Genomic DNA, 16,129 nt, shown 5'->3' with positions numbered 1-16,129 from the left:
AAGATTAATTTGGATCAGCACAGACAGCATGGCGAGAGAGGACGCTCGGAATAAGCATGACTTCACAAAAATCATCGGACTGTTCAGCGTGGTCACGTTGCTGACTTTTCAAGGTAAGAAGAACATATTTCAAAAACCACCATGGACATTCACCAGCAGCCCAAGCGAATTGTTATCTTATACTTTTACCACGGTTCATTTGGTTGCGTTACCTGCCGGGGAGGTTTCAGTTACGATCCAATCAACGTTCAGGTGTACACTAGGTCTTGACATGTTTTTTACGATAACATGTTCCTTCTTACGGTTGTGAAATAAATTATTAATAAACAGTCTACTTGTCCCTAACTAATTTGACTAGACTATTTTCTGACCGTGACACTCCCTCGGTAACTTGAGTTTCGGCGTAAAGTAGGCTACGCGGTGTTTTTGCTAAAGGTGTGGTTCAGATGGCAATCAAAGTATATATTTTTCTTCCTGGTGCCAGCAGGTGCATCGTCACTTGTTCTTTTCCAAATACAACCCTAGCGCTGTTGCGTGTCCTTGATCCTCTTTCCCCAGGACCACGCTTCTCCTTCAATTCCTTACGTCCCCCTGCGCCTTTTCTTTCCTCTATCTGACACATCATCCTCGATTAGTGCCAGTTCACAACACATACATTGGGTTTGAAATAGCTTTTAATGTAAACAGTGCAGCAACAGGGTGTAGCCTACTTGCCACCAACGTCATAAAGTGATTGAGGCTGCAGAGTCGCATTTGATAGAGTCCTTGTGGCCTGTGTATTTTAAATAAACACCTGTGCCCAGATCCATATATAATACCCGAGGGATGTGGTATATGGCTAATATACCACGGCTAAGGGCTGTTTTCACACGACGCAACGCGGAGTGCCTGGATACAGCCCTTATAAGACAACTAGACCGCCATCGCACGCAGCCTACACCACAAACCCCTAAGGTGGTTTATTGCTATTATAAACTGGTTACCAACTTAATTAGAGAAGTAAAAATACATGTTTGTCATACCCTTGGTATACAGCCACGGATTTCAGACAATCAGCATTCAGGGCTCAAACCACCCAGTTTATGATTAGTTGGACCAACTGAGAATATTGAATATTGTTCTAATTCAAGACATTCAGTTACATAGTATTGTTTAAATATTCACCATATCATGTTAAAGGGAAAATCCACTCAGACTATCTTTTGGTATTTTTTTCCTAGGTGTTTTTCATGTCAGCAGTCAGGTTTAAGGATATAGGACATAGTGTCACCAGCCACAAAACCATGATGATGCATTTTGCATCATATGATGTATTTTGCATCTGCATGATATGTCCGGTGACACTGTGCTTCTTGAAAGTCCAATATTTTCAGTACTTTACCCCTGACATGCAAAACATTTTGGGACTGCATCAACAATGGACTAATGGAAGAAAAACACATCTAAATTAGAGTTTGAGTGGGTTTTGGGCTGACATGGCTGCCATAGAATGTTGTTGTGTCATGTAAATGCATCATAATACTCATTCTAGACATTCAGTTTAATAGTCTTAAAAAATATTCCCCCCTTAATGTCAGTGGGGAGCGAACATGGCTAATAAAAAGGAAAACACCGCACACTGCTGTTCATGTTCCCAGGTGATAAAAAATAGGCTATATTAGGCTATATTTAACTTTTCAACCTCTCCACTCCTTCAACTTTTGGCGTCACACTTGCATATAAAGATCAAAAGATGTTGGTAATGTATTTGCTGTATTCAGAAGGTTAATTTATTCAGGTGTGGTAGGCTTCGAGCTCAGGTGTGTAGATTCTCTCCCTATACTTGCAGAGTGATCAGGCAAGTTAGCCCAAACAAATGTACATCTCTATATTCATTTATTTGTAGTTGCAATTTAATCCAGACCTCTATATTTTTTCTTTTCCCATGGACAAAAAAGTCAACACTGTCTAAGGAAACTTTAGTGCCACAGAAAGAGAGGGTAGTGGCCTACTGCCTGCTGTAGTTGGTTTAATTAAAAAATAATCATAATTCAACCTTTATTTAACTATGCAAGTCACTTAAGAACAAATTCTTATTTTACAATGGTGGCCTACCCCGGCCAAACCCTAACCCGTACGACGCTGGTCCATTTGTGTGCCGCTGGTCCATTTGTGTGCCGCACTATTTTATGAAAAACTCATATGACGCTGGTCCATTGGTGTGCCGCACTATGAGACTCCCAATCACAGCCGGTTGTGATACAGCCCGGGATCAACCCCGGGGTCTGTAGTAATGCGGTGCCTTAGACCGCTGCGTCACTCGGGAGCATTGTTGTTCATAACACAATAATAATAATAATATCATCTGGCCCAGAAATGTATTTTATTTTCTGATTTATTTATGGTGTGGACCTTTTTCAGCCCAAATCCAGAACATCTAGTGATTTATTTATGGTGTGGACCTTTTTCAGCTCAAATCCATTTTTACATAACATCTAGTGATTTATTTATGGTGTGGACCTTTTTCAGCCCAAATCCATTTTTACAGAACATCTAGTGATTTATTTATGGTGTGGACCTTTTTCAGCCCAAATCCATTTTTACAGAACATCTAGTGATTTATTTATGGTGTGGACCTTTTTCAGTCCAAATCCATTTTTACATAACATCTAGTGATTTATTTATGGTGTGGACCTTTTTCAGCCCAAATCCATTTTTACAGAACATCTAGTGATTTATTTATGGTGTGGACCTTTTTCAGTCCAAATCCATTTTTACAGAACATCTAGTGATTTATTTATGGTGTGGACCTTTTTCAGCTCAAATCCATTTTTACAGAACATCTAGTGATTTATTTATGGTGTGGACCTTTTTCAGCCCAAATCCATTTTTACAGAACATCTAGTGATTTATTTATGGTGTGGACCTTTTTCAGCTCAAATCCATTTTTACATAACATCTAGTGATTTATTTATGGTGTAGACCTTTTTCAGCCCAAATCCATTTTTACAGAACATCTAGTGATTTATTTATGGTGTGGACCTTTTTCAGCCCAAATCCATTTTTACAGAACATCTAGTGATTTATTTATGGTGTGGACCTTTTTCAGCCCAAATCCATTTTTACAGAACATCTAGTGATTTATTTATGGTGTGGACCTTTTCAGCCCAAATCCATTTTTACAGAACATCTAGTGATTTATTTATGGTGTGGACCTTTTTCAGCCCAAATCCATTTTTACAGAACATCTAGTGATTTATTTATGGTGTGGACCTTTTCAGCCCAAATCCATTTTTACAGAACATCTAGTGATTTATTTATGGTGTGGACCTTTTTCAGCCCAAATCCATTTTTACAGAACATCTAGTGATTTATTTATGGTGTGGACCTTTTTCAGCCCAAATCCATTTTTACAGAACATCTAGTGATTTATTTATGGTGTGGACCTTTTTCAGCCCAAATCCATTTTTACAGAACATCTAGTGATTTATTTATGGTGTGGACCTTTTTCATTTTTTACAGAACATCTAGTGATTTATTTATGGTGTGGACCTTTTCAGCCCAAATCCATTTTTACAGAACATCTAGTGATTTATTTATGGTGTGGACCTTTTTCAGCCCAAATCCATTTTTACAGAACATCTAGTGATTTATTTATGGTGTGGACCTTTTTCAGCCCAAATCCATTTTTACAGAACATCTAGTGATTTATTTATGGTGTGGACCTTTTTCAGCCCAAATCCATTTTTACAGAACATCTAGTGATTTATTTATGGTGTGGACCTTTTTCAGCCCAAATCCATTTTTACAGAACATCTAGTGATTTATTTATGGTGTGGACCTTTTTCAGCCCAAATCCAGAACATCTAGTGATTTATTTATGGTGTGGACCTTTTTCAGCCCAAATCCATTTTTACAGAACATCTAGTGATTTATTTATGGTGTGGACCTTTTTCAGCCCAAATCCATTTTTACAGAACATCTAGTGATTTATTTATGGTGTGGACCTTTTTCAGCCCAAATCCATTTTTACAGAACATCTAGTGATTTATTTATGGTGTGGACCTTTTCAGCCCAAATCCATTTTTCCAGCCAAATCTAAATTTATGGTGTGGACCTTTTTCAGCCCAAATCCATTTTTACAGAACATCTAGTGATTTATTTATGGTGTGGACCTTTTCAGCCCAAATCCATTTTTACAGAACATCTAGTGATTTATTTATGGTGTGGACCTTTTTCAGCCCAAATCCATTTTTACAGAACATCTAGTGATTTATTTATGGTGTGGACCTTTTTCAGCCCAAATCCATTTTTACAGAACATCTAGTGATTTATTTATGGTGTGGACCTTTTTCAGCCCAAATCCATTTTTACAGAACATCTAGTGATTTATTTATGGTGTGGACCTTTTTCAGCCCAAATCCATTTTTACAGAACATCTAGTGATTTATTTATGGTGTGGACCTTTTTCAGCCCAAATCCATTTTTACAGAACATCTAGTGATTTATTTATGGTGTGGACCTTTTTCAGCCCAAATCCATTTTTACAGAACATCTAGTGATTTATTTATGGTGTGGACCTTTTTCAGCCCAAATCCATTTTTACAGAACATCTAGTGATTTATTTATGGTGTGGACCTTTTTCAGCCCAAATCCATTTTTACAGAACATCTAGTGATTTATTTATGGTGTGGACCTTTTCAGCCCAAATCCATTTTTACAGAACATCTAGTGATTTATTTATGGTGTGGACCTTTTTCAGCCCAAATCCATTTTTACAGAACATCTAGTGATTTATTTATGGTGTGGACCTTTTTCAGCCCAAATCCATTTTTACATAACATCTAGTGATTTATTTATGGTGTGGACCTTTTTCAGCCCAAATCCATTTTTACAGAACATCTAGTGATTTATTTATGGTGTGGACCTTTTTCAGCCCAAATCCATTTTTACAGAACATCTAGTGATTTATTTATGGTGTGGACCTTTTTCAGTCCAAATCCATTTTTACAGAACATCTAGTGATTTATTTATGGTGTGGACCTTTTTCAGCCCAAATCCATTTTTACATAACATCTAGTGATTTATTTATGGTGTGGACCTTTTTCAGCCCAAATCCATTTTTACAGAACATCTAGTGATTTATTTATGGTGTGGACCTTTTTCAGCCCAAATCCATTTTTACAGAACATCTAGTGATTTATTTATGGTGTGGACCTTTTTCAGCCCAAATCCATTTTTTACAGAACATCTAGTGCAATTAAGGGGAATGAAAACCGTGGCAAACAAAACAAAAGGTTCATATTTACCAGGGAAAATGCTGATTTAACCAGTTCAAGTGTACACAGCTCCCTCTTCACTTTATTGATTTTACAGAAAGAGCCTCTTACACGACAATGTTCGGGCCTTGTTTGTGTGGGTTTTTTTTGCGGGAGAATGGTTGTTGGAAAATGTTTTTTGTTCTCTGCTTAAGCCAAGAAAATCTTGTTTTTAAGGATATGACCATACATAGTTTCAATAGCTTAGTAGAGGAAGGTAGGCTTAGTTCAGTTGTCATCCATTTCAATTTAATATAGTCTCATAACCCAGCTTACAGTGTAATAACAGGGAGTTAAATTTGTTTTTAATTAAGGTAGGCTTCTATAGTATGAAAACAATCAATAAAAGACATGTAGTAGAGAATGGAGGGGATTCCACTTTGAGCCCAAAAACGACACTGTAATACCCCCTAACGAGGTGCAGGTCCTATGTGGGTCAGGAGGGCTTGAACCCCGTTGCCATGGTGTTTTATATTGAAATAGGGCTATGGGGTCAGCTGTGACTGGTTATGTTGTCTTTACGGCTGAGTAAACGGCGTGTGAGAGTGACTGGTGGGCTGGCAGGGTCTGGAGAGAGAGCAGGCTACAGTCGCACGCTTTTGGAAGAAGAGAGAAATGTGACATTAGGCCAAATTGACTTTGTGCAGTGACCAGCAGTGAAGACACTTGAGATCCTCCTGATGGGTCTCTTCAGCCATTTGGGAACAGGTGGCTTCTTTAGAATGATGCAGAGACGGTGCAGGCTGAGGATTGTGTTTCAGAGTCAGTCCATTGGTTGGTAGGTCAGTTGGTTTATAGGACTGAATGAACAACTGATTGTTCCACCATCACTTGAGCTCCCTCCCTCCCTCCCTCCCTCCCTCCCTCCCTCCCTCCCTCCCTCCCTCCCTCCCTCCCTCCCTCCCTCCCTCCCGCCTGCCAGACCCAGTACATACAGGGGCCCTTGTTCTCTTGTCGTTCATGTTCCTGTGTGAGTGATGTTAGTTATTGGTTTATTCAAACACACTCCCTCCTCTCCCCCTCGCTCTGTCCTCAAGGCCACGCTGTTTATGGGTGTCTGAGAGGGGGAGGAGGAGAGAAAGATGTGAGGAGCCTAACGGATAAAATAATGTGAAATGTTATTTTTAGAGGAATGGGAGAATATAATTGAAACATTCTTATCTAAATCAATGTTTCTTCCCAGACAAACACAGCAAAAACAACATTGCAGAAATAGACTAGTCTTATTTCAAATTGGAAAAGCAACCTTTTTTTGAATGTGTGAACTTTTCAATGAATGTCTGTATGCTCCAGGTGTTATGTTAATGAGGTGTCCTTGCCCCTCCGCTATAGAGCTGCAAATGCCATGGGGATTGGGAGAAGGTCAGGTGTGTGTTCATTAGTCTTGCTTTGACTGCTTTTAGTATGGATTCATCACTGGCCCTGTCTCTCTCTCACTCTCTCTTACTCTCTCTCTCACTCTCACTCTCTCTTACTCTCTCTCACTCTCTCTCACTCTCTCACTCTCTTACTCTCTCACTCTCTCTCTCACTCTCACTCTCTCTTACTCTCTCACTCTCTCTCTCACTCTCACTCACTCTCACTCTCTCTCACTCACTCACTGCAGGGCCTGTTTAGCGTAGATCAATAGTTGCCCTCATCACCAGTAAACCTCAGTTGATTCAGACATAAATGTGTGTTTTTAGTTTACAGCCCAATGGAGTCGTGAATGTAATACCAAGTGTGTGTGTGTAGACGGTGCCCAACACCTGTGGCCCTGACTCTGCTGCCTCCATGGAATTCTAATTCTATCCTCATTTTATGGCAGTTTATAACAGTTCATCAATGAACCACATTCCACATAGAATGAAAAGACCTACTACAGTAAGTCAAGCCATAGAGCTTATTGATGCATGTGTGCGTCTATAATCAATGCATGTGGAGAGACAGTTATTTTCTCTGTGGACATATTTTCTTTAAATCAAAGGCCAGACGAGGTTGTTGTTGATTTAACAAACATCATTAGACAATATGGATAGTTCTAGAGAGTGTGAGAGAGAGAGATCAGCAACCGTACTTGTCACTGAATTGTACGTTTTGCTGTTGGATTGGGATGCAGGAGGAATAATTGTCAACACACCGCTAGCTAGTGATAAATGAGGGCGTGTAACCTGAGGCTATGCTGTGTAGGGCCAGTGTACCCCATTTAGTCGACTGGACGATGGTTTGATTGTTCAGACAAGCAGTGGCAAATATGTTAAATGTACCTGTCTGATTCACGGCTGTCTCAGTGGACTAATCTATTGCGGAGGCTGCGGTGTGACACTGGTGTGCCATCCAGTAGTACATTTACTGTTAATTCCCATTTCTAATCTACAATGTTTGGTAATTACTGTTAATGTATTATCATTACTACTACAGTCTTGTCATTGGAGGAATGGACACATTGTAGAGTGTACATCCTAGGCTACACTTGAGAGTTTTGGTTTATTTCATTCCATTTACGAGTTATCCATTTATTCAGTGTCTTTTGTGTGGAGCACCTTGTCAATCTTGAGTAAGGACACCCACCTGATTGTACATAGAAGTAGGCCTAGGCTCCCTGGCCTACATGCAAATGTAGTCTTATAGATGTCACCATTTTGGGATCTGATAGCCTACTATTTCTGTTTGTCTTAACTCACCATCACTGTGTAGCTTCTCAAAGTAATTTAAGGTATTAGTTCTTTTCTTCCTGACATTGATTTTGAGATGTATACTTTATTCTAAATGATTTGAAACTGTTCCATGAAACGGTTTATATGGAAATCATAATTGGCACGCAGATCAGTAGAAATGGTACGATAAGTTGACATTACAAATGGAAAAGGATGCCGACCACTGGTGTCGCCTATTACCGGAAACTTTAGGAGCCTAATGGCAGAATCTGCAAAGAGCAGTAGGCAGTCATTTGTCTTAATTTTTAATTGTAGTAGCCTACATATACAGTGCCTTCAGAAAGTATTCAGACCCATTGACCTTTTCCACATTTTGTTACGTTACAGCCTTATTCTAAAATGGATTAGATCGTTTACACACAATACCCCATAATGACAAAGCAAAAGCAGGTTTTATACATTTTTGCAAATGTATAAAATAAACTGAAATATCACATTTACATAAGTATTCAGACTCTTTACTCAGTACTTTGTTGAAGCACCTTTGGCAGCGATTACAGCCTCGAGTCTTCTTGGGTACGATGCTACAAGCTTGGCACACCTGTATTTGGAGAGTTTCTCCCATTATTCTCTGCAGATCCTCTCAAGCTCTATCAGGTTGGATGGGGAGAGTAGCTGCATAGCTATTTTTGGGTCTCTCCAGAGATGTTAGATCAGGTTCAAGTCCGGGCTCTGGCCGGGCCATTCAAGGACATTCAGAGACTTGTCCTGAAGCCACACCTGCACACCTGGCTGTGTGCTTAGGGTTGTTGTCCTGTTGAAGATTAACCTTTGCCCCAGTCTGAGGTCCTGATCGTTCTGGAGCAGGTTTTCATCAAGGATCTCTCAGTACTTTGCTCCGTTCATCTTTCCCTCGATCCTGACTCGTCTCCCAGTCCCTGTCCACGATGAGGTCTTACAGAGATCCCCACTGGGAGTGTTTGTGTTTGCCTGGCAGTGTTGCCAGATTGGGGGCCTTCCATCCAATCAAAGGGAGAAGAATTAGAACCCCCTCCCCCCTTTTTAAGGAATGCCAAATGCCACTAAGATGAATGGGAGTGGAAGGGTTTACAAAAACATAGCTCTGCTGAGGTCATTGGGGGTCATATTTGAGTAAAAGTAAAGATACCTTTTAACAGAAAATGACAAAAGTGAAAGTCACCCAGTAAAATCCTACTTGAGTAAGTCTAAAAGTATTTGGTTTTAACTATCTAAAGTAAAAAATAATTTCAAATTCCTTATTTATGCCAGATCAGAGACTGACGGGATCACCAGGGATGTTGTCTTGATAAATGTGTGATTCAACCATTTTCCTGCTCTGCTAAGCATTCAAAATGGGTGTCAGGGAAAATGTATGGAGTTAAAAGAACAATATTTTCTTAAGGAATGTAGGGAAGTAAAAGTAGACAAAAATCTAAAGTACAGAAACCCCAAAAAACCACTTCAGTACTTTACACCACTGGGCCCCATCCACCAACCAAAGCACTAGCACTATGCTGCTGGTTAAGGGGGCTGAGAGGGGGTGGGGGGTAGTAGGGCCTAGAGGGGTGGGTACAGTTAGAATGCAGGGGGCAGCGTTAGTGGGGGATGACATCATACTTTTAAATTCCTCACAGTGGCTACTTGGCACAGGGATAAGGGGATTTGGAGGAGAGGGATAGGGGGGCAGGATCTGCTCATTTTGTAATTTAGCATCATCCCTCTGACACAGTGACACCCAGCTATCATTGATGGAGTTGGGCCAATTATCTCTAACCTTTCTCTCTTCTTAACATCTTTCTCCTCACACACTTCTCGTCTTTCCCTCTCTCACCTTCCTCCTTCTCCATCTGTAAAATCCTCTGTCTTGACACTCAGCAGATGTGTATGGCATTTGATGTCTTGACATTGTCCAAGCTATACACATGGACAGACACGCGTTTCCGTTGTCATTAGCAGTCACCTTAATGTGTCCAGAGCGTGGTCTGTGTTATTGATCCTGTATCGATCAGGTTCCATATGTTTTATTGAACAGATGTAGGTCTCGCGCTGACTGCTCTCGGTCTGTGTGTCCAAGTCAGTTTGACAGTGACCACCACTCTCTCCTGTTATCTCTCCCTTTTTTTCATAGTGTGTTGTATGTTATGTGTGATGTCACAACCTCTCACTTGTTTTTCTCTGCATCTCTGTACAGCTCACTTTGAGAAGGTCATGTCAAAATCACACTTACCAGCCTGTCTGGACAGACAGAGGCGGGGCTGGGGGAGGATATTTACTTAGTTGTGACAGGACCTTGTTTACGGTGACACTCCCAAGACCCAACCACGTCATCACATTCTACTCTGGGCTGTTGATGGTGAAGAATTTAATGTCCCAGTTATCACTCCTTCTTCCCAAAGTGTGCACTTGTTCCCTTCCCTGATTGGAAATGACTGGTATAAGAAATGTGGTGTAAACTCCCATTACCCCATGCCTCCACCATTACCCCATGCCTCCACCATTACCCCATGCCTCCACCAATCCAATGCTTTTAGATTGCTGGGAAGTAGTTATTTAAAGCAGGAGAGAGGACACACCGTGTTACTGGGCTACAGGCAGGGAAGTGGGACTTTATTTAGTGTGGGACATTTTATCAGAGATAAGAGTGGAGCAGGAACAGACCATTCAGTTATGTTTAAATGGTTCAAGACAAAACAGATATTACACAGTGTGTTGTCTTCTATTTCCTCATGTTCTTCTGAATCTCTGAAACATCAAAGTGAAGATGGCCGTCGGCAGACTGCATTTCTGATTAGTCACAACACACTGACGCCCACAGCTATTAACCTTACCAGCTCGGTTTGGCTTGTTCTGTGTGTATCCCAAATGGCTCCATATATAGTGTACTCATTTTAACCAGAGCCCTTTGGGTCCTAGTCAAGTGTGCACGATATCGGGAATAAGGTGCCATTTGAGATGTCACCTCTGTCAATTATAGTGTAGTTATGCAACTGCCAAAGACCAGCCTATCTGAATGATCACCATTGAGATTCATTGCAGCCACCAGGACTGGTAGAAAGCAGAATAGGAGGAGACTGGAGTGACAGGTTGGCCTTTTCCTCTCACTGGGTTTTGTCAACAGGGTGTACCAAAGTGTTTGTTTACTACAGAGAGAGTCTTGGCACTTCATCTAAATAGAATTATGTGTTGAATCAGCCCCCCCCCCCCCACACACACACACACTATAGCTGATCCCATCCTTCTTACACTGCCACAGTGGGGTCTCTGATTCCTATTCCTCTATCCTTCTGCCCTCTGTCAGCCCTCTAACTAATTAATCCAATCTACCTCCTGTAGCTCTATCCCACCCTCTCTCTCTTTGCTCTTCTTTCTCCATCTCTCTCCCTCCATGCCTCCTACTTATCTTCTGTCCTCCTCCATCTCACTCTCCCTCCATGCCTCCTACTTATCTTCTGTCCTCCGTCTCACTCTCCCTCCATGCCTCCTATTTATCTTCTATCCTCCTCCGTCTCACTCTCCCTCCATGCCTCCTACTTATCTTCTGTCCTCCTCCGTCTCACTCTCCCTCCATGCCTCCTACTTATCTTCTGTCCTCCTCCATCTCACTCTCCCTCCATGCCTCCTACTTATCTTCTGTCCTCCTCCTCCGTCTCACTCTCCCTCCATGCCTCCTACTTATCTTCTGTCCTCCGTCTCACTCTCCCTCCATGCCTCCTATTTATCTTCTATCCTCCTCCGTCTCACTCTCCCTCCAAGCCTCCTACTTATCTTCTGTCCTCCTCCTCCGTCTCACTCTCCCTCCATGCCTCCTATTTATCTTCTGTCCTCCTCAGTCTCACTCTCCCTCCATGCCTCCTACTTATCTTCTGTCCTCCTCCTCAGTCTCACTCTCCCTCCATGCCTCCTACTTATCTTCTGTCCTCCGTCTCACTCTCCCTCCATGCCTCCTATTTATCTTCTATCCTCCTCCGTCTCACTCTCCCTCCATGCCTCCTACTTATCTTCTGTCCTCCTCCTCCGTCTCACTCTCCCTCCATGCCTCCTATTTATCTTCTGTCCTCCTCAGTCTCACTCTCCCTCCATGCCTCCTACTTATCTTCTGTCCTCCTCCTCCGTCTCACTCTCCCTCCATGCCTCCTATTTATCTTCTGTCCTCCTCCTCCGTCTCACTCTCCCTCCATGCCTCCTACTTATCTTCTGTCCTCCTCCGTCTCACTCTCCCTCCATGCCTCCTATTTATCTTCTGTCCTCCTCCTCAGTCTCACTCTCCCTCCATGCCTCCTACTTATCTTCTGTCCTCCTCCTCCGTCTCACTCTCCCTCCATGCCTCCTATTTATCTTCTGTCCTCCTCCTCCGTCTCACTCTCCCTCCATGCCTCCTACTTATCTTCTGTCCTCCTCCTCCGTCTCACTCTCCCTCCATGCCTCCTATTTATCTTCTGTCCTCCTCCTCAGTCTCACTCTCCCTCCATGCCTCCTACTTCTGTCCTCCTCCTCCGTCTCACTCTCCCTCCATGCCTCCTACTTCTGTCCTCCTCCTCCGTCTCACTCTCCCTCCATGCCTCCTACTTATCTTCTGTCCTCCTCCTCCGTCTTACTCTGCCTCCATGCCTCCTACTTCTGTCCTCCTCCTCCGTCTCACTCTCCCTCCATGCCTCCTACTTCTGTCCTCCTCCTCCGTCTCACTCTCCCTCCATGCCTCCTACTTCTGTCCTCCTCCTCCGTCTCACTCTCCCTCCATGCCTCCTACTTCTGTCCTCCTCCTCCGTCTCACTCTCCCTCCATGCCTCCTACTTATCTCCTCCTCCTCCGTCTCACTCTCCCTCCATGCCTCCTACTTATCTTCTGTCCTCCTCCTCCGTCTCACTCTCCCTCCATGCCTCCTATCTTCTGTCCTCCTCCTCCGTCTCACTCTCCCTCCATGCCTCCTTATCTTCTGTCCTCCTCCTCCGTCTCACTCTCCCTCCATGCCTCCTACTCTTCTGTCCTCCTCCTCCGTCTCACTCTCCCTCCATGCCTCCTACTTCTTCTGTCCTCCTCCTCCGTCTCACTCTCCCTCCATGCCTCCTACTTCTGTCCTCCTCCTCCGTCTCACTCTCCCTCCATGCCTCCTACTTCTGTCCTCCTCCTCCGTCTCACTCTCCCTCCATGCCTCCTACTTCTGTCCTCCTCCTCCGTCTCACTCTCCCTCCATGCCTCCTACTTCTGTCCTCCTCCTCCGTCTCACTCTCTCCCCCTCCCTCCCTCTCTCTCTCAGTCTATGTTGATTTCCTCTGAGTACCTTCTTAACTTCCTCCTCTCTGTAATTTGGTCCTTGTAATTGATCCATCTGTTCAGTAAGCTCCTGTCTTAGTCTGTGCCCCTCTCTCCTTCCGTCCCTCCTTCCCATCATCCCTCTTTCTTTTTTCTCCTTCTCTTTCTCCTTCTCCTTCTCTTTCTCTTTCTCTTTCTCTTTCCTGAGTCACCACTGCCTCATTTCTCCTGCTGTAATTTTAATATCTTTGGTTCCCTTCTTTCTCTGTTCTCTTCTCTCTCTCTCCCCTCTGTTCTATTCCCTCTCTTTCACCTACATCAAGCTTGAAGTTTCTCTTTAAGCCTGTCAGTACAAACTACTCTCTTTGTTGCTTCTTTTCCCTCACTGTTTTGTAATGGTGCCTTTCCTATCAACATGGTGTATTGCTGCCTCTATATTGCAGTCTCTCTCTGCCTCCTAACAATGTTCCTTTTTCTCCCTCCCTCCCCCTCCCTCCCTCCCTCCCTCCCTCCCTCCCTCCCTCCCTCCCTCCCTCCCTCCCTCCCTCCCTCCCTCCCTCCCTCCCTCCCTCCCTCCCTCCCTCCCTCCCTCCCTCCCTCCCTCCCCCTCCCTCCCCCGCTCCTGTCCCAGAAGGCAGTTTTTGAAGGTTAAGTTGCTGCGACATTGCAACAACGTTTCCCAACAATCTTCCCAAGCCCTCTCCCTCCTCCCTCCCTCACCATGGCCTCCCTCCCTCCTCCCTCCCTCCCTCCTCCCTCCCTCCCTCCTCCCTCCTCCTCCCTCCCTCCTCCTCCCTCCCTCACCCTGGCTGCAGAATGGCACTCGGTTGTCCCTCCAACACACACACACACAAAATGTATTCACAGAACCTCAGGCTCAATGGTGGGCTGAATCACAGATTGCCTAGAGAAGGAGGGAGGTTGTGTGAGGGGAAAGCGAGTGAGAGGAAAGGGAAACAGATGTATGGTTTTATCAGGACTAGCATGTCCCACAGTGATGCTGTGGCCACACTCAATCCTCTGAGAACTCCTATTACACTCTCAGGACACTGCTGTGCTGTTACAAGGACTATAGAGCACAATATAAGTATAAGTCTAGCCAGGTCATTTCCCCTAAATGTACCAGCTTGGGTTCTACAGCAGGTTGGATTTGGGGAATTGAACAGCATCATGTCTTTCCTTGATGTGAGATACTTCCATTCATATCAAGTTACTGTTGTACTGTGGGCCAGCCAGCCATTGGTGGGTAAATTATACACTGTTGTTATTGAAACAGGCCTGCCATTGTGTTCCTAGTGAAGTCCCCAGTTCCTCCTTAACTTCCCTGGTTTCCCCTTCCTTCTCCCTCTCTCCCCCATGGTCACTAGTGTCACAGAGCAGCCTGTACCTTGGAACCTCCTCCCTCCCCTCCTCTTCTACCGGGCCAGCTCACCTCCCACATCCCCTCCTCTTCTACCGGGCCAGCTCACCTCCCACATCCCCCTCCTCTTCTACCGGGCCAGCTCACCTCCCACATCCCCTCCTCTTCTACCGGGCCAGCTCACCTCCCACATCCCCTCCTCTTCTACCGGGCCAGCTCACCTCCCACATTCCCCTCCTCTTCTACCGGCCCAGCTCACCTCCCACATCCCCCTCCTCTTCTACCGGGCCAGCTCACCTCCCACATCCCCCTCCTCTTCTACCGGGCCAGCTCACCTCCCACATCCCCCTCCTCTTCTACCGGGCCAGCTCACCTCCCACATCCCCCTCCTCTTCTACCGGGCCAGCTCACCTCCCACATCCCCCTCCTCTTCTACCGGGCCAGCTCACCTCCCACATCCCCCTCCTCTTCTACCGGGCCAGCTCACCTCTCACATCCCCCTCCTCTTCTACCGGGCCAGCTCACCTCCCACATCCCCCTCCTCTTCTACCGGGCCAGCTCACCTCCCACATCCCCCTCCTCTTCTACCGGGCCAGCTCACCTCCCACATCCCCCTCCTCTTCTACCGGGCCAGCTCACCTCCCACATCCCCCTCCTCCTCTTCTACCGGTCAGCTCACCTCCCAGCAGATCCTCCTCTTCTACCGGTGTAGCCCCCCCCCATCCTCTCCTCCTCTTCTGACCGTGCCAGCTCCTCCTCCTCCTCTTCTACCGGGCCAGCTCCTCTCCTCTACCGGGCCAGCTCCTCCCCTCCTCTTCCTTCCTTCCAGCTCACCTGTGTGTCTGTGTGAATGGACAGAGCTGTCTGACTACCCAGCTCCAAGATATGGAAACTCCAAACCAATATTCAACCTCTCTCTCAAATCAAATTTATTGGTCACATAAACGTGTTTAGATAGATGTTATTGCGGGTGTAGTCCCATGCTTGTGCTTCTAGTTCTGACAGTGCAGCAATATCTAACAAGTAATATCTAACAATTTCACCACAAATACCTAATACACATAAATATAAGTGAAGGAGTGGAATAAATAAATATATTGACGTGCAATGTCAGAGCGGCATAGACTAAGATACTGTAGATACAGTATATACATACTGAGTGTTGTAATGCAAGATATGTAAACATTAAAGTGGCTAATGATTTCAGTCTGTATGTAGGCAGCAGCCTCTGTGTTAGTGGTGGCTATTTAACAGTGGTGGCCTTGAGATAGAAGCTGTTTTTCAGTCTCTCAGTCCCAGCTTTGATGCACCTGTACTGACCTCGCCTTCTGGATGATGGCGGAAGTTGGAAATGGAAGTTGGAGGAACAGGTGTAGAAAGTGGCTAGTTGGTGGTAGCACTACTTTGGTTTGTGTGTGTGTGTGGTGTATGTTTAGTTTCTGTGTGTTGGTGTTGGGGGAGGGGGTGTACAGAGCCAGGCATGTCACTGGGATCCCTCCTGTGTGTTGGTGTTGGGGGAGGGGGTGTACAGAGCCAGGCATGTCACTGGGATCCCTCCTGGGTGT

The 16,129-nt window shown here is 44.6% G+C and overlaps 2 protein-coding genes across 2 annotated transcripts in view; one reads left to right on the top strand and one right to left on the bottom strand.

Annotated features, from left to right (window-relative positions):
* LOC123997874 overlaps positions 1 to 547 on the bottom strand; it is a 27,066-nt gene extending 26,519 nt beyond the window's left edge. Inside the window, exon 1 of the mRNA XM_046302519.1 lies at positions 213 to 547. Within this exon, the coding sequence (XP_046158475.1) occupies positions 213 to 273 (61 nt within the window). The 5' untranslated portion in view covers positions 274 to 547. The remainder of the gene's footprint in view (positions 1 to 212) is intronic.
* Positions 1 to 16,129, top strand: part of LOC123997875 (nectin-2-like) — a 98,958-nt gene that overhangs the window by 432 nt on the left and 82,397 nt on the right. The window contains exon 1 of the mRNA XM_046302522.1: positions 1 to 113. This exon is cut by the window's left edge and continues 432 nt beyond it. Within this exon, the coding sequence (XP_046158478.1) occupies positions 29 to 113 (85 nt within the window). The 5' untranslated portion in view covers positions 1 to 28. The remainder of the gene's footprint in view (positions 114 to 16,129) is intronic.

The sequence above is a fragment of the Oncorhynchus gorbuscha genome, linkage group LG15 (genome assembly GCF_021184085.1).
Source record: "Oncorhynchus gorbuscha isolate QuinsamMale2020 ecotype Even-year linkage group LG15, OgorEven_v1.0, whole genome shotgun sequence".
Classification (NCBI taxonomy): Eukaryota; Metazoa; Chordata; class Actinopteri; order Salmoniformes; family Salmonidae; genus Oncorhynchus; species Oncorhynchus gorbuscha.
The sequence above is the reverse complement of the archived record's forward strand: the minus strand, read 5'-3'. Positions and strand labels throughout refer to the sequence as shown.